The sequence below is a fragment of the Neopsephotus bourkii genome, unplaced genomic scaffold, assembly GCF_033783945.1.
Source record: "Neopsephotus bourkii isolate Nb327-2 ecotype Australia unplaced genomic scaffold, CSIRO-AGI_Nbou_v1 NB_659, whole genome shotgun sequence".
NCBI lineage: Eukaryota > Metazoa > Chordata > Aves > Psittaciformes > Psittacidae > Neopsephotus > Neopsephotus bourkii.
In genome coordinates, this window is record NW_026901158.1 from 9,228,069 (window position 1) to 9,250,615 (window position 22,547).

General features: G+C 43.4%; 1 protein-coding gene across 12 annotated transcripts in view; it reads right to left on the reverse strand.

The window, feature by feature from the left end:
* Nucleotides 1-22,547, reverse strand: part of CACNA1B (calcium voltage-gated channel subunit alpha1 B) — a 296,644-nt gene that overhangs the window by 66,640 nt on the left and 207,457 nt on the right. For all 12 annotated transcript variants that reach the window (XM_061352969.1, XM_061352960.1, XM_061352959.1 and 9 more), the window contains 6 exons: nt 14,095-14,916; nt 12,673-12,887; nt 10,405-10,525; nt 6,643-6,772; nt 5,096-5,155; nt 3,853-3,959 (listed from right to left, as the gene is read on the reverse strand). In XM_061352969.1, the coding sequence (XP_061208953.1) occupies nt 3,853-3,959; nt 5,096-5,155; nt 6,643-6,772; nt 10,405-10,525; nt 12,673-12,887; nt 14,095-14,916 (1,455 nt within the window). The remainder of the gene's footprint in view (nt 1-3,852; nt 3,960-5,095; nt 5,156-6,642; nt 6,773-10,404; nt 10,526-12,672; nt 12,888-14,094; nt 14,917-22,547) is intronic.

Below are 22,547 nucleotides of genomic sequence, written 5' to 3' on the forward strand. Positions count from 1 at the left end.
GAAATACATTTCACTGAATAATGAGTAATAAAGGCACAAAGGAGTCGATGCAATGGGTGTAACATGGTTTGTTTCCACAGTGGCAAGTGTGTGTACACACAGTTGACAGGCATAACAGTGCAGCAAGAGACAGGAATAACATATTACCCCATGAAACTCCTAGAGAGAGATTCCAGCAAGAAGAAGACAAAGAAAGAGCAGAGTCAATGACAAACAGAAAGGTAAAGCTATACAGTGTCCCCCATGCACATAGAGATATGGGCTGCCAGATATTCCCATCCCCTGTCCCACACCCACCAACTCCATCTTCATAAGAACAAGCAAGGAAGCAACAAGCTGGTTGTACAGGATATTGCCACACATCCCCCATGGTGCATCAGCCCTTTACCTGACAAGAGAGGGCAAGAATCTACCTCCCTCCTCCTTACATTCTGGGAGACAATAACCTTGGTTGTTTGGCAAATGCTGCTTGCTTTTCCAAAGAGCTGTGTGAGATTCTGTGCAGCTCAGCCACCTTTCTGTGGTGGAAAATGCAAAAAACACAGTCTCTTTTGACTGTTCATCAGCTGTTTCTATTGAACAAATACAGTTTACACCTGAGGCTGACAAATTTTGATGACAAATTTGCTAGCTTGCTTTAAGCTCCTCTAATTCTACTTCCCTAAAGACCAAAACATGTCTGTGTGTTTGTGGTATGTTTAGAAAAAGAAGGGAATTTCTGTTTGAAATACATTGTTAAATAGAAGACATTATTTTATTATCACCATCATTGGTATTACTGATGTTCTAGCATCTCACTGGGGGCCTTGTTTTAAAGTGTATTTACTGCTTTGAAGTACAGTCAAGCACAGAAGAGCTTCTAAACAGCTCCAGGCACAAAGCAGACTGATAGCTGCTTTGAGAGACTGAGATGGATTTTATGAACCTTGCAGCAACCACTGATACTATCTCATATGCCTAAACAAATAGTCTATTGCAATATTCCATATGGATGCATTTCCAGATGGAAGCTTTCAGGAAGCTCTGTTTTTCCTGCTTTTTCAGTGACATGCCTATTCAGGAAGAAGTTGATTCATATCACCTTCACTGGACACCAGTGAGGTCAAGAACACGCATGAATTAAATCCCACCCACTGAGTGGCAATCACGTATTCTTGCAAACAACCTGGTAACAGCCACATTAAATACATTTTTACAGTGACACTGGTGCTGAGTGATTGGCCTGGAGTGTTTACTAGGAAAAAAACTACTAATAAAATGGGGAAGATTACTCAGATTGCTCTCCAAAAGCTCTTTTTCAGGATTATCCAACTTCAGCAGGCTTGGCGCATCCGCCTGGTTTAACCAAACCATGCAGTTGAGCTAAGGAGGTGACTATTTTCATTTGAGCAGTCTGAGACTTGATAGTGTTCATAACTGAACTGGGGGAACAGACACAAATTATCTCGTATGAGTGACTGGATTCCTGCTCACAGGTTCGAGCAGAGACACTGCAGTGTTCTCAGAACTGGATGTCAGCACTCCCTGCCTGATGAAACATGGGCATGTAGAAGAGGTTACAGCCATAATAAAAACCACAGAAGTAATTCAGATTTCCCCAGGTCTCAGAAATAGGTTTGACTCACTTTAATCTAGGACACAATAAAGAGGCAGGCAGATTTAATGCATTGGCTTTCTGCAAATCCCTGCTCAATGCTTACTCAAAGAGCATGTAAAACAGAAGCAGCTAGGGGCAAAATATTATGAAACACAGTTGGGGATGTAACAAGTAATTTATTTAGAGGCCGATGAGGTGCTGGTAGATATTCATGGCCAATGCAAGCAATAGAAAACTTAAGCACAAAAAGACTCAGAAAGATTTAAAATTACTTATTTTAACTTGTCCCTAAGAAAATCTTGTTCAAAAAGAAGATGTTTTAAAGGCAAACCCTGCTGTCTGTTCTCGCAGCACATGGAGTTGCTCTGAAAGGCTCACAAAATGCCTCTTCTCCCAGTCTGTCTTGTAAGTTTGAATTCTTAACAGAAAAGGGTAATTCTCAGTGAATGATGGACTTGGGTAATATTGTTTTGCAAACTAATACTTGTGTCTAATACTATTGTTCTTTTCTACCTCTCTTCAATTTAGAGGAGCTCTGTAAATTTGCTATACTTCTTTTAGTAAGTTTTTGCTTGACTCAGTCTGATCACATCCATTTGTGCAAGATGTTGTGTTAATAAAACACATGTGCAGGGAAACCAAGCTACACACATATCTGGTCAATCTTAGAAAGCAGCCTCGTTTGGGATGTCAAATTTGAGGTAAGCAAGGCATTCACCAGTCCAGCAATTCCATCTCAAGATGATCTTGTTTACAAAGGAGCAGTCAGCTCCTCCGAAAATCAAATTTCCAATGAATAAGGACAAAGCCTTTGAAGAAGGGAGGGCAGAATTCCTTTGAGAAACTTGTATTGGACATGACTTGCTCCAAGATCTAAATTCTTTGGCGTAGGATTGGGCACAGAAAGCCCAGACCCCAATATCCCCGAAGTGTCACTCCTCAACCGGCTCACAAATCATACTGACAATGTCAATACCATCTCCTTCTGTCCATCAACTCCTTGGTGAAATTAGCTTAGGCTTTTTGTCCAGCATTTGCTATGAAGAACAGAAGATCTAAAATGAATAGAAGATCTCACAGCCTTCACGTGAAAAGAGCTTTGACACCTCAGAAAATGAAAAACTCAAGAAATACTCCAGGCCAACCTTCCCAAAAAGGTCCCAGTAAACTTTTTGCGCTGCAAGGGACATGGCAGTCCTTTTCATCAGCAGAGCACATAAAAGGATGTGGCTGGCTGCCTAAAAATTACTTGCAGTCAAGAATATACAAGATAATTCCACAGTTCCTTGACAAAGGTGAATGTTTTTTCTCATTAGCAAGTAAAACAATTCCTTCACCTTCTCTAATCATAATGTCAATAAACAAGTGAGTGCAATTTGCACATGGGCTGCTAAATGTTCATGTAATTACTCAAGGTTAATCTAGCAGAAGATTAAACTGGCCAAGTCTGTTTCCAGGTCATCTCCTAGAATGTCTCAGGAAAACATTTGCAATACAATTATTTCATAGGCAACAACTACACATGGAAAATTTCTTTCCATCTTCCAAATCTGAGCTCCCCAAGTTCTGAATAACCTGCATTGTTCTTCCTCTGCTCTCTTCATTTGAAAATGCTCAAAAGAAAAACTATCTTCATTTTTAAAAGGCAGTTTTTCTGTGACTGTTGCTCAAAATCCTCCATGGCACTAAATAATGCTCTATGTGCTTCTTTAATGTCCTAAGTAGAGAGCTGTGTTTCAGGGAGGGTGCAGTTAACCTGTGAAGTGAAACTCTCTGGAAATCAAAGTACCCTGAATGAGAGAGGAGGAGGAGAAACACCAAAGGTCTGTGAACCAGAAATATCGATGACTCTAGAAATAAGGTTGTAAAGAGTTCACAGACTTCTCAGCTGATTGTGTTAACCGTTCTGTTATAGTGAGGACAAGTTTTAAAACAACTGCCTGAAGACACTGGACTGCCACAAACTGTTCCCATGTGTCCTTGAAAAGAAGCTGGCCAAAGAGTCATAAAAATCTTTGGCTTAAGGTTTGAATGAACCCCTAAAGCTGGGAGAATTTTCAAGGGATTCTACAAAACAAATATAGGGAATTATTTTTTTGCTTTCCCCCAGCTCTGAGAAGATAAAGGACAGAAACTGAACATTTCACTGAGAAACGGAGCCACAAACACTGCACTTCAACTGGAGCTGTGCCCTAGTTCTGCCTCATCTGCAGCTTATTTCCTAGAAACTGGGATGCGAAGGAACATGTACTTACGAGAAGGCAAATGCCACCAAGGCCCCACTGACCACAATGAAGTCCAGGATATTCCACAGGTCACGGAAGTAAGAGCCAGGGTGGAGTAACAGCCCCAGGTCAATCATCTTCAGGAGAAACAGAGGAAAAGAGTTTTAATAAAACAAGTACCACATCAACACTACTGAGGAACAGAGGCATGTCCTAGATCAAATGACCCTTCACAAACTCTTCTACAGGGCTTTGCAGTAGCAGGACAGCATCTGGATACTTAGTCAAGCTGCTCATCTAATAGGCACTGAGTGCTCTGTCAAAACCAAAGCTGAAGGCAATAAACCATTACCAAAAACACTAGAGACAGCAGCCCTAACTGCTACACAGGACTCTCTGCATAGACATTAATCTCTGGTAGCAGCAGTCTGTGTGTGAAACATCCAGTTTGATTTCATTCTACCCCAATCCTACCGTATTAGTAGGAGTTAACAACTGGCAGAGGATATTGCACTTCTGCACAAGACTGAACCTGTCCTTGCAATGCTGCTGAAGGTCTTCTACAGTTGAGTCCTGAAGTGCATGCTAGGTTTTATGTCATTTTCTGAGAGCTCTACACTGCCCATGTAAGGTTGCTTTTCTCACATAGCTTCAATTCCTTTCACTGAACAAAGGAAATCCAGTTTTTATTCTGCATGTCTTTTGCACCTCGCTCTGATAGTAAAAACTAACTCCATCACTACCCCAAGAATAAATCCTTACTTTATTAGTATTGTGCTTTCTCAAAAGTTACCTCCCCATGGTCTTAGCAAAACTTATCACCCTACTGAGTAAAAAGATAAATCCTCAACTTTTGGAGACATGACAGACCAAGAATCAGTTGCCGTTAATATTCCTGGTCAGCATCAAAGGAAAAAGGAAGAATCAGACATGTCTCAGTAAAGTCTATCAGCTCCTGTGTCGTTAGCCATGCACAGACATTTCTGCATCAGACACATTTCTTATCCTCTTACACAACAACCTACTAAAGATATCCTTATTTGCCTTTATAAAATGGGGGATTAAAGAAGCCAGAAGAGCCACTTCAAAAAGGCATCTGTTGTGCACTGCCTAACCCAGGAACAGCATTTGGAAGTAAGGCTTTCCATCACCACCATTTCTCCAGGCACCTCAGGGATCTTTGCAGTGCTTCACCCTCTTTCTCCAGCTTCAGAGAAGCAGATATGTACATCTGAAAGGGGAGGTGAACCTTTCTGCTTGGAAACCTTCTTACCTTGATCACCATCTCAAAGGTAAAGACACCCGTAAATATATAATCCAAGTATTTCAGAGCCTAAATGGGAAAGAGAAACTCATGATTAGGGGAGATTACACATTGAAATAAGCTGCACATGAGCAAAGAGTCTGTTCTAGCAACAGTCTATTTGCTTTAATAAGTAAATATCTCATGGGAGGCTTTCAAACAGTTTAGGCACAAACTTGCATCATCTGATTTAAACAGCAACATGTTTTCCAGTCCTTGCCAGACTGCAGTGTGTATGCCCATGAGTTGCTTCAGTTCACCTGCACATATGGCAGTTTTAATAAGTCAAAACTGGATATTTGAAATAGAAATATTTCAATATCCTTTATAAAAGAGCTTATTCACCAGCATCTGCGTAGCAGCCTGGTTTTCCCTTCTGCTGTAGCTGATGATAGTGCTATTAAAGACCTTGGGAGAATAAGAGAGTGCTAAAATCCTTTCTGTAAAACTCATTCCTCAGTTATTAAGGATGAGGGACAGAGACTGCTCGCAGCTATTTCAGCTCATTATTGATATGGGAATTTGTGGATCCTCCTCTGGAAAAAGCTAGAACTAACCAGATACAGAAGCAGGAGGCCAGGCCAGGCAATTCCTGCTCTGACCTGGTCTGCCAGCCAGTGCTATGAACAATTCAGTTCCTTAATCTATTGAAGGGGTGGATGAACAGAGGCTTCTCAGCACATATCCTGGTAAACTCAATACCAGTCCATTCAAACACCCAGCCATCTCCTAAATTTCATATGGATGGGATGCACCTATTCACAGTCAGATTCGTATCATTATACAGAGTGAACGGATATTAGGTCAATATAAATATCACATGATACTGCAACTATTGACACTGAAGAGCCTCAAATCAGTCAACTGCATCTTGCAATTTCTATCATCTTCAGTTCTGTCGACTGTCAGTGGTCCATGCAGCTGTAACTAGCTCTGTGAATGTGCTTGAGAGACAGACACCCAGCTGTCTGCTTTATGAACGCTCCTGGGCAAGATGCTCTCATTTTCAAGGTGGCATACTCCTGCTTCTGCTTGTAACAGCACCCATCTATGAAGACGCTGAGTTTGGTTTGATATCCATGGACAAGGATATTTGCTACTAATTCTAAGATATTGCTGCCATGCTCCACCAAGATAAAAAGCCGTATCTGGCTTTACTTCCTCGGGCACTGCTCTGGCAGGAGAAGGGAATATTAGGGCAGTGTCAGCCCTGGCTTGTGACTAGGAAGCCTTTCCCGTTGCTGAATGATGTGTAAGATTTGCAGGTATCTTCCCTGTAAGTCACACCAGTCATAAAACCAGTGATTTCCAAGTTTTCATTTGGTTGAAGCAGTAGAAAAAGATGGGAATTGTGAACGTTTTGATAATGAAGCAAGCTAATCTGAGTGTGCAGAGCTCCAGTTCTGCACTTGCCAGTGCACCATGTTACCTTTTAGGGATTGGAATGGACATGCCTTGTGCAGAACTGCTGGGAGAAGCAGAACAACTTTGTTCTGGCCATGTTGCTTGGTACTCACATCATTCCTTGGTGACTCGGCTTGGACAGGGTCTTCTGCAGCCAGGGCAATGCTGCTGAGGGCTATAACTATGAGGATGACCATCTCGAAATAGCGCAGGTTGACAATGTAGTGGAAAAGGCGCCGAATCCTGCAAACAACAGAAGCACATAGGAGGACTATTGAAGGTCCCAGAATTCAAGGGCAGTGCTATGAAAGGCTGACAGAAGGACAACAATCATAAGGAATATCACCTAATATCAACATAATGAAATTAAAAAGTCTTCATAGAAATCACAGCATGGTTTGGGTTGGAAGAGACCTTAAAGCTCATCCAGTTCCAGTTCCTGTTACTATAATAGTAAGAAAATAGAAAATAGGATCAATGGCTTTAAACTTCAATTTGCAGCTGATCTATGGTGAGATTTCAAGTAAGACATTTAACATCGCTGCACTGCTCTATACCCATTCAGCAAAGCAATGACATCTATCTAATATCTATCTATCTATCTATCTGTCATCATAAGAGCATCGAGAGCTTTCAGGCATTCAGACTCAGTTTTACAAATTATGTTTATATATTCCCGCCCCCCTTTCATTTTGAACTCACAGACTAAAGTCCTGTGAGTTCAAAACTAGGTTTGAAATCCTTTTAATACCAATAAATCCCTTTAAAATTGAGATATACACTACACACTCTGAGACTCTTAGCTGAAACTGGCTTTGTGGCTATGAGTATTATTTCTACCAATCTCTCCCCTACCAAGTACCTCTGCCAGCAATTTATTCTAAGATAAATATGCCTTATAAGCTGCATAAATACTTTACGGTAATATATTTGATTGCTTTAACCTAATACTTTCCCCCTCATCAAATCGTGTCCAAGAAAAGTGACAAATGCTTCAATTTCCAAGAAATGCAGAACTCCTCACAGACTTCAGCTAATAACGCTTTCTGACCACTATTCACCAATACTAAGCAGCACAGAGAACTCTGCAACATATTTGCCAGCTGAATAAAGGACTTACATTCTGACCAAGAATCAAATTATAGGTACAACTCACCAGCAACCTTGTTATCTGGGAATGTAATTCAGTTCCTACATCACATTTTCTCTAAGCAAATATCTGAACAGTTAGAACTAATTTTTCACATTTACCGATATAGACTTTTTTTCTGAATTGCTAATGGATTCAGAAGGAAAAAGAGTTACAAATACCAAGGAAACAGATTAGAAACAAAACAAGATGAAGGAAAGTGCTTTTGTGGATCCCTGAACTCTGGTTATCAATCTGACAGGAGAAGATTATCATCTACATGCTCCACAAATCCATAGACGTGAAAGCCAACATTTTCAATAACATTTATAACTGTAATTCGTGCATCAAACTCAATTCATCGAAGGAATTACAAGTCCCTATTTTTAGATATTCATTGTTCATAACCAGCAGTGAGATGAAGGAGCATTTGTAAAGTGCCAGTGGTGCTTGAGGAATCATTTTAGATGCATGGCGATGGCACTTGAAAAGTAGCACACTGCATTTATGTTTCTCACACCAGTTTTGCCCACTGGCAAGACCCAAGTCACGCATCCCCAGCAAGGCTTGGAAGGGAGGGGGGTAGCAACAGCTACGGTGGAAACCTGCATTCTCCAGAAAGCTGAAAGCTAACTTCTCCCTTGAGAAGAACTAAAACACCTAAGAGGATCCAGTTGGATCTACATCTTGCCCAGAGGAAGAAAACCAAGGTGCTGACATTCCCGGAGCTTGGTCTTTACCTTGTTTTTTCTCCATGGTCTCTCCCAGCAAACTTTGTGTTTTCACTGCAAGACAGGGAACTATCTTGCAGTGCAGCTTTTGGGGAGAAAACTGGAGAAAACTGCAAGGTGACTGAAACAACTTACAAGCTCCTGGACTGTGATATTCAGAAGGTCATAACTGAAGGGGCATGTGGGAGAAAACAAGCAAACAATGAAACTGAAGTCTTCATAGAAATCACAGCCTGGTTTGTGTTGGAAGGGACCTTAAAGCTCCTCCAGCTCCAACCCCTGCCATGGGCAGGGACACCTTCCACTAGAGCAGCTTGCTCCAAGCCCCTGTGTCCAACCTGGCCTTGAGCACTGCCAGGGATAGGGCAGCCACAGCTTCTCTGCTCTTGCTGCTTCTCTGTCTTCCCAGTCCACTCCTCAGCTCAGACCCTTATGGGCTTGGGATCATTCGGCTTTCCACTCTGAAATGCTGCCTTCAGCAGACATTTTACAGCTAATGCTCATTTTTGGTGATCACTCCACAACAGAAAGACTTGTGCTACCAAGTATTAGGGAAATACAGTTTCCTTATCCAACGAGACAAGGGCCAATCTCTGTAATTCAAATTTGACCCAGTGAGAATAATTACACAGTGATTGCACCTAATCTAATGCTCTGCCTTCCCTTTGGCTGCCTTTTGCAGGACTTCCATGGATATGTTGCTTTACTGGAAATAGCACAATGCTATCACAAGTATCCCAAGGTCTACCTGAAGAAGTCAAAGGGTGGGTCTCTTGTGGATTTGAGACAGAAAGGACACGTACTGAGTCTTCAGTTCATTTCCTTTGGAGACAGGATTAGATTAGCAGTAGTTTGGGGTCATTCTCCCTCTCTAACAGCTGGCATTGAGTGATAGCCTCTAACTTCTCCCACTGATGAATTCCTTCTGTGTTCATAGCTGTATCGGCTTGGAGGGCTGTAGCCTAAACTATGTATGTGGCACTTGTTTCTAAAGAAAGTATTCAGCCTGCCCACTGTCCAGGGGTGCTGGACTGTAGATTCCACCAGAGAAGGATTTCTGATGTCAAAGACAAGTACACAGAGCAGCCTGTTCTCTTCCACCAGCTGCACAGGCAGCCAGGATGTCACAGTCCTGAAGAGCAGGGGGTGCAGGAGCACTCCTTGTTCTCTTGAATCAAGGTGCTAAAGGAAGGGCCTGAGTTCCCCTTAGGTGCCTGAGCATGCAGAGTACAACCTGAGACACCAAAATCAAGGATCTGCAACAGGTCTACTTGAGCCGGAGAGAGAATCACATCCGCTCCTAGCAGATCTCTGGGTTGGCAGAAGTTTCAAAGCCCTCTATCGCCCCAAGTTACTGCTTAAAATGACTCACAGGCCTTCATGCTACAATTATTACAACTCCTGCTGCTCTTGTCTAGTCCTGCAGCCTTCAGAGTGACATAGTCAGTATTTACAGGCTTTGAGTACAAAGCTCCCCATGAGGTACAGATGCCTGAAGCGGAAGAAATGCTGTAATCCCAACAGATCCCATGAGCAGTACTCTCAGCCTTGACAGATGAAAAATATTCATGTTTTCCCAGAAGCTGAAGGTTTTCAGAGATGTGAGGGTCCTAGTACAGTAAGAGCACAAATTCCAATTGAGGAACCTGCAGGAACCTGCTGACATCAAAAAAGGCCCCAAACATTACATCCTGGTAATATTTCTCCAAGTGATAGTCGATGCTCCCAGCTTTTATAGTGATACAACTGAGCAAATAACAGCCCACCTGGCCATCAGCAGGGTAGTTAGGAAGGGTCTGCCTAAAGCAGCATCTTTTCCTTATCCTACCAATATATTCCTGCAGAAAATCCCAGCTGAAAGACAGCAACTGGTCTGCAGCCTCCATAAGCTTTTATGTCATTTCCCAATGTGTTTGACTGGCAGAGATGAAGATCAAGCTGATGTTATTGCTCTGAATGCCCATGCCTGAAGTAGCCATAACCCATAAGTGGTATTATAGAGTCAGAGTACTTACGGATTTGTAGGACTTAGGATAAACATGGAACTGTAAGGCAAGATTGGTTTAGGCCCATTTTTTGTCAAGTCATCGACGTCTTTCTTCTCCTCTGCTTTACTTTCAAATTCAACGTTGTTCACTGAAATATGAATTTAAGGAAACAGAAACCAGAGAGTTAAAAACGTATCTTTACACAGCAGGCTGCCTGCAACAGCTGGATATGCAAACAGTGCAGCTGGGAAAGCAAACAGCCTTTGAAGACGTTGATTAAATGTGATGAACAATCATTTGATTATTATCACTGCTATTTACTACACTATGATATACACTGCAATTATCCTCCTTAACTGCTGCACTGATGAGCAATAGATCAGAAATGGCCAGGAAATGAAGATGCCCAGTGCTGACAAACAAAGAAGCCTTATACTCATTTCTACAAGAGCTGCCAAACTGGGGATGGAAATCCCATTCCAAATATCATACATTATTAGGGAGAGAGAAGCAGCTAGGAATCCTTGGAAAGAAAAAAGACAGTGAGTTTAACTAACTCCATAATCTCATATCTTCTCCCATAGATCAGCATTCATAAGCATATTGGCTTTTGAATGTGCAGAAGAGCAAATTCTTAGATCAGCTTCAATAATTTTGGGGTTAAATGCTGAACTTCCCAGCATTAGGAAGAGACTTTGAAGGGATTTCTTGGAACCCTTAGCCCTGCGCCTGTATAGTGCACCCCAGTTTTGGCAGAGCTCCCCATGTGTAAATGTGTCAAGCTCCATCTCACATCAGGTTTTTCATTACATGAACCTCTTCTAGATGTTAGTTCTGAATCTCACTTCCAAAGGTTAAAAATACATTCTCCAATTTCCATCATAAGTTTACTTGCTATGGGTTTATAAGATAATTTGCTTAATTTCCAATGTATGAACTGGAAAACATTTTATGCTACAAATTCTCTTGTTAGACAGATACTGACTTGTCTATTCATTCAAAGGACTTGGAATCCAAAAACCTCCACCCACTCATAATGTGTTAGGTGCAGGGTTTTATTACTTTTTGGTTTATTTTGCAACAAAATGACACTTCATTGTGTGTGAGTGACATGTTCAATAAACCGCTTATTGCATCTGAAGCCAGATACCAAGGAAATGGCCAGGAAGGAGAGAGGCTGATAAATTGTGATTGACAGACACTCAGTATTGCAATATAGTAAAATTATCACTTAAGAAAAAGAAGAAATTAGGATGGTGGGGGGGAGACCAGTCTTGTGTGGCTGATAACACAGTTAGAAAGCTCATAGAGAAGCCACCACCTTTTGGCTGTGCCTCTTGGAAAGCAGTGTCCTGACAGCCTGAAATCTAATGTGGACCTCTTGGATCTCATGCTGCAGTCCTTCTTGGCACCCCCAGGTCTCAAGACTTCCCAGGCTGTGCCTACACTGCCAGGGATGAGCCACAACCTGGTCAGAACAAGCTGGTGGCCGGGTGTTTGTAGTGCAGATCATGGGCACAGTGGTCTTGGATCATCTGTAAAACAGGCTAGATCCACACTGATAAACTCAGAGCATGGAGCTCTGGAGAAGGACAGGTGAGGGTGGATTTGCTGAAACTGAGACACAGAGGACTGCAAGAAGCTCTGAAATTACACAGCCTGCAGGAACCCAAAGCAGCACGGTCACCCGAGGGATGCTGTGGTAGCTGTGCCACCGCAAAAGACCTGCTGCTCCACGGGGGGCTCAGCCAATACACCAAGAAGTATGAATTTGGTCTGTGGGCTTGAATGCAATACCACTGCTTCCCATGCCCTTGTCTGAGGGGTCTGTGGCCCACCAGGGCTCTGGGGCACAAGAAGAACCATAAAATGGCACTGCTGGAGTCAGAGCTTGCAGCATGGCAGCAGAGGAAGGCAATAAAGCAGAGGAACTACTCCAGTGCTCACAAGGTCTGCTGCAGAGGTTGCTTGTTTTGCTGCACAGCTCTCAGTTACTACATTTTATTGTCTTTCTTGCTCCATCTCTTATGTAAAGACACATGGATGTGGTCTGGGTGAGCCATCTCCAGGGAACCTTATTTGGTCTTTTCCAGAACCACCAGGTGACCCAGGAACCCCTTTTGGGTTCCTGCAGGCTGCATGAATTGTAGAGCCTGTATCAGCAACTTCTCCTATGCACCTATTGCAAGGATGGCCAGGAGATCCCCTTCACCCATCATGTGCTGATAGCTCCTTGGAAAGTCACCTCTTTCCTGGCAACTTCTTAGCAAAAAGCAGGAGGACAGAGGCACTCACTTGGTATGACAGTGGTTTCCCCCGGCGGGGCAGTGATGGTGACAGGGATGTTCACAGTGGTGGTTTTGTCCAGCGGTGGCTGAATCATCCGTGTCACGTTCTTCTGGTTGTCAGCATCTTCTGGCTGCTCCGGCACCTTCTGCAGGTAGGTGCTGGGAAGGGTGTGCACAGGGACACTCACACTTCCACTAGCCTCAATCTCACACTTGTTCTCCCTAAGGTAGAAAAGCAGGTTTTGTTGGATATGGCCCAAGAAGGAGCCAGAGAACATATGCACCCTGGTGCTGCACCTCTTGCTAGGTTCCATAGACTATTTTCTCCATGGAAGTCCTTTGCAGGAAAGTCACAGGCTGCAGGACAACCTACTGATAGCACAGTATGTGACCTCATCCTCTGAACCAACATTAAGAGGAACCATGCCACTGAGCATCACTTTATTCAGTTTAATGAGACTCAGAACTGAGCTTCATAAGGAAGGACCAGACAGCACTTGCATGTAACAATGACATTAGCTTTCCAGCATCAGCTGGCTTCTGAATGAATCCTGACATTCTGCTGCTTAATGTTCTCCTGAGACCTTATTTTAAATATGGTGACTCTCTTTCCCAGTCCTAAACCCCTCTGTAATGTTGCTTTATGCAGCTGAACAGCTTCTGCATTCCTCTGCAGCAGTAGCTCTATTTCAGTGAGGAGGAAAGCGAGCTTGTGAATATGATCAAACTAAACAGTATGCAAAGTGTTTTGAAATCCATCTGAAAGGAGGATAATATAGACAGGAAAATTATTATCTCAGTGCCACTCACAGCTCTCCACGGTGACATGAATGCTATTCTAAAGGATCCCAGTGAAATTTCTTTTCCACCAGACTAATAAAGCTGAAAAGGCAATCTATCCTTCTTTATTAACTACTTTAAATGCTTCGCAAGTACAATTTTTCTCACTTGACTTACATAAGAATTAAACCAAATGGGGTACATCGGTGTTCTTAATGAAAGAAGCCACGTGCTGTAACAATCGGTGATGCAGCTGACAGGCTCATCATAAAACAGTAAAAAGAGAACCAAAGGACTATAAGCAAGGCTGGATGCTATTTAAATTATCTGTCCCACAGAAACTTCCTTGAAATTCTCTGCTCCATGTTATGTGTCCTAGAGGGTCTGATGGTATGTACATCAAGGATATTCCTTTACATAAACCTGGGCTATTCTATGGTCTGTCATGGACCAAAACCACCTTTGGGGGCCTCTGGCATTACTGACTGAAGCAAAACAGATCTGCAGGTTGTGGTGGTAGCTTGTGTGGGTGTGAGAACATCAGGGAACACCTTAGGAAGGGGAATAAGCAATTCCCTGAATCATGTCTGTGGTCTCGTGGCCCCTGAGCTGTCCCAAGGACAAGTCCAATCACACAGCACTCACTTACTTGGGCTGATGATTCCGGTGCTCCTTCTCTCCAGCTTCCCCCTCCTTCTCCCCGTTCTCCTTCTCCACTGATTCATAGGTTGACAGCGCCCTGTTCCTGAGCCTGTGCCGTCTGTGAGGCTCTTCTCCGTTCTCGCCCTTGGACCCGGGCTCCCCTTCCCGGTTCCCAGACCTCGACCCTCCCCGGTGTCGGGAACGTCGCTCGCTCCTGGCTCCGTTGATTGTCCCGTTGCCTTCCTTGCCTTGTCGGTCGGCAGAGTGCCGGTGAGGCCGGTGCCTGCGGTGCTCCTTCTCACCACCTTCATCCACCGAACCCCGGCGATGGTGCCTCTTTCCCCCTTCCTGACCCCTGTTCCGATCACTTTTCCCTTCCTTACTTCCCCCTTCCACCTCTTTGCTGCGGCTCCGGTGTTGCCTGTGCCGCTCCTCCTTGTTGTTGACACCAGGTTCCCCATTCTCATCTTTGGTCACATCACCCTTCTCTTGCTCTCCCAGTTTGTCCTTATCCCGATGCCGGTGGTGCTTTCGTGGAGCTTCTGCCCCATCACCAGAGCTGACTTTGGTCTGCTCCACCTCCTGCACATCCACAGGACTCAGCTTGCTGATGTTGTTCCTCCCTTCGCTCCTCGGCTCTACCACCAGTGGTCGATCCAAATGAGTCTTCATGTCCGGCCTGATGTGAAGGGTGGTGGCATAACGCACCCGTTCCTCTGGATCCAGCTCATTGTACAGCGCCTCGCAGCTGGCTCGGAAATTGTGCATCCGGATCTGGCTGGTCCTCTGCTCCCAAACAGACTTGGATTTGGAGGAGTTCTGCTGCTTGCTGAGGAGGGGAGGAAGGTGGAAAGTTAGTATCCAGCTTTGAACTTATTCCCTAAAAACAACCAAAAATACAAGAGGAATTTTTCAGCTGAGACGGAGAATTAGAGGGTTGAGCCAAAGAAATTATAGGAATGGAGAGAAAATGGCTGGCAGAAAACATGAGCAGGGAAAGCCAGCAGGATCATCAGTGTTAGTTTGCCCCCACACGCGTTAGGCATTATGGAACAAGCCCTCTGGAAAGGAGTTATCTTGGCTTCTAAAACAAGGTCATCCCCTTTGGAAGTGTCAGGTACAGCCTGAAGGGTTAAAGTCTCTGCACACATCATATAGCACAGCCAGCGCTTTGAAACCACCTACAAGGCTTCCCACAATTAACAACACCTCTGTCCCCACCTGGAAACATCTGGATGAACAAATCAGCAGTGAAGAAGGGAAATCAGATTGGCAGGAAGAGCAAGGAGAAATGAAATCTGTCCTGAGCATCAAAGCCTGAGCTGTTCTGTGTATTATGAAAAGACCCCAGTGATGGGGAGAGTCACACATAGGTGTAGATATGATGAGAGCACCTTTATCCCATGGAGAGACTAGCTCTTTTTTACGTCTGTCTCCTGTTATGCTGAAGATACCTCTATTGGCATTGCTTTAATGCTTTAATTCCTCAACACAGCTCTTGGTTTCTGACCACCACATGCAAATGGGTCATCTCCCTAAGCCAACACAGGCAGGAAAGGTTGTTTTGCTTTCCTTCTAAAGACTGCACGTCAAATTCTGCTTTTGCACAAACCCAAAGTAAACCCATTGGCTTCCAGGATGGACTTCTGCATTTAGCTGCATGGAGGTCCAGCACCCATTTTCTTCCTTAATGGAACTTCCTCTAACAAAGACAGGAAAACCATTCTCCTTCCACCAGCCTGCTCTGTTGTCTGCCTTTGCCACACATGCGTCTGAGCTCTGCAGCCGGAGGGGCTGCGTGGGACTCCAGCACTTAACACACACCCCACAAGGGAGGCAGACGCATTTTCCTGATACACTTTGTGGGCTCCCTTGACAATAGAAGAAAGCAGCTCCTGTGCGTGTATGTGCTGATTTGGACTGTCAGGGTCTGTCACTGTGCACAGACCCTGGGGGAAGCGGCGCTCATGTAGCACAGTGGGAGCTGTCAGAAAGGCTTCACATCTCAGAGCTCTGCTGGGGGATCACTTCTTTACCAAAGGTGCTGCTGCCTGGCTCTGCTAAAGAGGCAAAAACCTACTTAACTGCTCTCTGCAGACAGGAAGGGCACCCAGGCAGGTGTGAAGGCATTTGATTTAAACCAGAAATCACAGAGCTAACCACCAAACCCACAAATCTACATTCCCCATTCTCAAGAGGCACATTCTGGACTAATTTACCAGCAGCTGAGTGCCACGTTTACACCACAGCATAAGAACTGGTGTCAAAAATCACAGTTCTAAATGTAAATTATACCAGAAGGTACTGAGGACATAGCTTAGAGCCCCACACACCAAATATCACACATCAAAGGGAGAACAAGCCCATCATTAGGGAAGAGCACTCCCCAAGCTGTCCTAGTGACCCCTGACACAAAACTGAGCAACCTCATCATAGCATAATCTGCCATTTCTTTTTGGTTCTACATTATGCAAGATTATTATGTTATCACCCAGCAGCAGACTTACTTGGGTTTAGAAGGAAATAATGAGTAAACATGCAAAACCTCTGACTGCCCAGACCTGCTGCCCTGTGCAAGGATTTCCCATGAGGAACTGTATTTGCAGCCCATCATGGTCAGCACAGATGGGCACAGAGTTGAAGCTGCCTTAGACGGGCATCCCAGGTTATCCTGTGCATCCTCCAGGATGGGTGGGTACCTTTCTCTGCAGTGCTCCAGGTCTAGCACTGCTTAAACAAACGGGGCTGAAAAATGAACCTCCTCTTTAGCACACAGGCTCAGGTAACAAGACAGCTTGGGGACAGGTATGTTCATGCCCAAGTGCTGCCTTGGCACAAGCCACCAGATGCATTTTGCTCTTAGAGGATATTTCTCACTTCATAAAGAAAGTCCTTGGGGTGGGGACCGTCTTTTGGTCTGTGCTTTGAACAGCCAGAGTGAGCTGTTAACACTGAACCGATATCTAGGAATAACAAGTTAGAGCTGGGAAACTGCTCTTCTGCTGACTGAAGCCTTCAGTTGGTCTGCAAATCAAGAGCACAGAGAAGAGCACAACTGCCTGCTCCCCATCCCTTGTGCTCTATTTCCATGGGACAGGCACCACGCAGGGGTGGGATGCAAAGTCCCAGCCTCCATGATGGGACTCTCCAAAGTAAAACACACAATAAGCCACCAGGCAACATTCCTGGACACAGCCTCTCCATAAGTGCCTGCACTGAGCCCATCAAAGCCAAGATATAAAAGAAAATCTAAATCAGCCTGGATGTGGTGAGGAGGAAGGTTGAGGGTGCAAGGTTGGTACTCATCGCAGTGCGGAGGAGACGCTCAGAATCTGCTAGCTCTGACACAAGATGTATCATTTCAGGATGGGTTTTAGTTGTGTTTCAGTTGTGCCAAGAACATAAATCAGCCTTTAAACGATATCTGAGGTGCTAAAGCTTCCACTCTACCTCACTCATAACGAACTGAAAGGTGCTGACAGGTACATACACCACTAAGAAACTGGAGCAACCAAGTAATGCTCATATTAACAAAACCTATTTTGCCAAAATCCCTTCCTTAAAACAGGCACTGACATTATAGACTTGAATTTCTCAGCATCTAGAAATGAGATGCGTCCTTAAAGTTGACACAAGTAGCAGAGGTGACTGCCAAAAGACTACGACATAGAGCCACCCACTGCTTTGGCTACTGACTAGCTGAAGAGCAGGAGGTTCAGAAGTAATGCCTTCATCCTTTCTGCTTTCTATGTGAAAAGGCACCAAAAAAAGAAGTAAATCAGAAAATATCTGACGCACAGTAAAAATACTACCAGGAGAATGTGCAGCCTGCTGCAAGCTCATTATCCTATTCAAACCAGTCAAGAACATCAGGAGCAAGTGACATTGCACATAAAGTCTGCGGCAGGAAATGGAAGTAAAGCAATGGAGCAGGTTGGACCCTCTGGGGACAGAGTTTCAGAGTTTTGGGAGTCAAAGCAGCAGCAGCAAATGGAAGGAATGTGTTATCTCCCTGTCCAACCTAATCTGACTCTTGCTTTCTGCACGTTCTCACCACAACAGGGCATGGCCATATGTGACAGCTTCTCCTCTCTTGTTGCTCTGCTTTGCAGAGAAGAGCTTTTGAAGTTATTTAAGGCCCAACAGGATGTCACTTTGAAACAAAACCTGGTTTCATTACAACTGCTTATCTGTGAGGATATGGTGTCTATGCACACAACACAAAGTATTGCAGAAGAGATGGAAAAAAAGACAGGGCAAAATCATTTCCTCTGCTTCCTCTAGTGTTAGGTTCACATAATTATTGACCCTGTGTGAACTGGAGCAGACACAAACTGTCTCCAGTACAAGCATGATAAACTGCAGCACAGCTTATCCACAAACTGATAACAAATGAGCCTCTGTGATAACAAGTATTTATTCCAGAAGAGAAAACTATCTACTTATGAAGCCAACTCCTTATCTGAAATCCTGTTCACTGCTTGTGTCTTAAAATCCTTCTGAATCTATTCAGAAAGTGGCAATAATCACTTCTGATCTACAGACATAGTACAAAGATGAATGCTAATTCACATGATAATTACCCTATTTTCTGTCTATACAACGTTTGGAACTCTTTGAAGGCTATTGGCCATATACTCGGTTTTCAGTTCCTGTAAGCTTGAAATGCTGTAGCAGATATTACTGCTAATGTGCTTCCCTGAGTAGCTTCACTGCTTCTGCTTGGATTAAGAAGTCAGTAGTCAAATAACTCCTGCCTGGGGCTATAAATAAAACCATACAATTCATGTAGAATCAAATAAAATTCATATTAATGAATCAGTGACTAACGTTGGTCTTAAAAAAACGCAACCAGTCACTGTGTAGATTGTTCAAAAAAGGAAAGCGTATTTTTAGTCATATTCTAATCTTAGGGTATTCCTTAATGAGTAAAGATGTTGTTATCATAACCTTTTAAAGCACTGCTTCAGTTAATGGCACTTTGCTTCCCAGAACTACTGGTTTAATCAGCTACATAAATGCAATCCTTCAAATTTTGCTTTAGTAAATAATGAAAGCTGTCTCTGAACATCATAATTTGATGTTAAAAATACCTACATTTTAGATTGTGGGCATGAAAGAATATTTTCTGATTACAGATGAAAGGGGGTTTCTTGTTAAAATACAGTTTCAACCAAACATGCAATGCAAAAAAAAACCTTTCCTCTAAAATCGTATTTTCTGTTCATAAACTGGGAGAAGCTCTCTCCACATTTCAATTTTCCACTTGGAAAATACAAGGTAGCATTTTAGTTTGGGGTGGGCATGCACAAAGCAGAATGGTTTATCTCTGTTTGCTTTGATAACACAGGTTTTTTTCAGATGAACTCATCACCAGCATTTAAATCTGCTTTGCCAGTGACCCCAGGAGTTGCTGCTTGGATGCCTTGGCACCTTCTCTTCTTTATGAGCTCCATGTCCCAGCTGAGCTCTCCTGGGACATGTACTGCGCCGTCCCACCACGCTGGTGCAATGGTCTGCATCAGAAATGCCACCACCAAGAGCTGCTGCAGAAACCACTGCTCAGTCTTCTCCAATATTATCCTTCAATTCGATTCTATATATATATATCAGAATTTTTTATACTGAAGTTTCTTAGAAAAATAAAACACCAAACACATCTTCTTGCATAATATTTCTCTTAATATCTATTAGCTAGAAACTCTAGATTTTGAACATGGTCTAAGCCTAATACAATGCTGGCTGTGTATCACACCCTTATGTTCAGAAACTTGCTACTGAAATCTGAACTGCCTTTCAAAGAGATACCAAATTCTTTGATTGAGAAAGTCCACTAAATCATTGAACCCCAGCCTGGTTTGTGTTGGAAGGGACCTTAAAGCTCATCCAGTCCTAAACCCTGCCACAGGCAGTGACACCTTCCAATAAAGCAACTTGCTCCAAGCCCCTGTGTCCAACCTGGCCTTGGACACTGCCAGGGATGGGGCAGCCACAGATTCTCTGGGCACCCTGTGCCAGCGCCTCAGCACCCTCACAGGGAAGAGCTTCTGCCTAAGAGCTCAGCTCAGTCTCCCCTTGAGCAGGTTCAAGCCATTCCCCTTGGCTGTCCCTACAGGCTCTGATGAAGAGTCCCTCTCCAGCATCCCTGTAGCCCCCTTCAAATACTGGAATCTGCTCTGAGGTCTCCTTTGCAGGCTGAACAGCCCCAACTTTCTCAGCCTGTGAAATAAGCTGCAATAGCCCAGACCAGACTCTGTAGGGACTACAAGCATTCTGTAGTGATCCCACTGGGAACTCCAGACTTTTATGAAAACCCAGAACTAAACACATCAGGGAATGAAGTCACAACCCCCTTTTGCGCATGATGAGGATGAAAATGAAGCAGATAGGCCCAGACAGTGAATATAGAGAAGCAACCGATAGAGATCAAGAACAATTTGGGTTCTTGGATGGTGAATGACACATTCATTCTTGTAGAAGATATTGAACCTTTCTCATTTCCCTCCGTACGCTATCAGGTTGTCTACAGCTGGGTAGATGCAGCAGAGACGTGATGTGATGGTCTGGGTGGGAAAGAAAGAGCTGCTCAAAGAAAACCAAATTCTGTTCTGGCAAAAAAGATAATCTGTGGCCAATACTGGTGTTGAGCACTTCTGGAAATAAAATCCTCAGCTTGTGAAACACTGGGGTTTGCTTTATTTATCAATCTAGAAAATGCCTTAAGAATATGTCAAGTTTCATGTCCAAGCAATGACTGACACCTCTGGACCCAATTAGAAATAATAACCAATAGCAATGTAAAGAAAACCTCAAGTTACTGCACCACTTTGATTTCATCAGCAATTGCAATATAAGGATTTATATGTAAATTCAACATCCCAGAACTCTTAAATTCCTACTACTGGAAAAATACAACATAATTATTCACTTAGCTGTGTGTCATCCCCTATGTACATACAAATTAGTCACCAATTGCAGAATGTATCTTAGATAAATGCTGATCTTCTTCAACTAATAGAGCAGATCTGTATTTAACTACCTCTCCTCAGTGAATTAAACATGTATTTTGTACTGCTTGCACTGCTTGTTTCACAGATCTTATAGCTCGAAAGGCTGGAATTAGCACAAGAAAATTGCTTCACCTTGATTATTTAAAGAATTAGCTCTGATGTTTTGTCTTTAGTTTCTTAGCAATGTACAATTATTAATATTTTTAATAAGCAAAGGATAGGGGAATAAAGCCCAACACTTTGTATCTCAAAAGATTTCTGAGTGAGCTTTGTTCTTTCAAAACAAATGACCATGGCTTTGCAGATCCTGGTTCTTAATGATATTCAAGGCCCAAAGTATTTTCTGCTGTTTGAGAAACCCAAGGGAGAAAAAAGAACGGGAATATTTTTGCACCTTTTACAAGCTCTTTTCGATCAGCAAAACTGTTCAACTTCCATCTGTGCCCCAAAATCACACCATTTATCTATTCAGCACAATTACAGCAATAGCACTCCCAGTGGGTAGAAACAATGTGGTATAAAGGCATTCTGAACCTATGTTAATATTCACCCAGGGAATGGGAGTCCAGAGCACCTGCATGGCCCTAAGGGGAGCTGTTCCAATTTATCTATTTGGATAGAAAATAAACCCCCACATTTCTAACCCTTACATTTATACTGAGTAAACAAGAATTTCAGATGTCTTTACTCTGCAGGGAGCTTCTACTGCTGCTCTGTGATGGCTGGTACTTTCATACATTGTAATGGGGTACAGTGATTTATTTTATCAAAACAGGAGGTATTGCTGGAGAAATGCTCTTTAGATACCCACAGAGAAGAGAATGCATGCTCAGCTCATCTGTCAAAACCAGCTCTGGTTTGCATAGGAAATTACAAATTACTGCCCAGACGGTGTATAGAAATGTTAAAGAGGAGAAGAATCCTCAGTTACAGCTTTTCACAGTAAAAATTAATTCTGTTCAGAGACCAGATGTGAGTCATATCAGCAAAAAAGCCTCTATTTTACTGTCTCTATTGCTGGTGGGGAGTTAGCAACAGACCTCAATGGCAAATGCCTCCAAATGCAGGCAAATCTTCCTTCCAAGGGGATTTTAGTAGCTGTGGTTTGATTTCACGTTCTTAAAAGGCAGCTCTGTCTATGGAAGTTTGGAAAAGGAGCCAGATTCTCCATTCTTACAAGACTTCATTTCTTATTGGGCAAACATTGCCTCCGACCAGTTTAGTGCAACTTCTACTGGAGTGTTGGGGAGGATGCAGCTCAGCACCTCTCCCCCATCACCACCTTTAACCATCACCTTCCTCCTGCCAGGGGTAAGGCAGGATCAGAGGGAGCCAATAAATGCATTGCAAGAAATGAGCCAAAAGCTGCCTTGGTCTAGTTTATTCCCCTAAATTTTCACTGCCCCAACCCTGTGACATCTCAGGCCTTAGCACAGACAAGTCACACCTA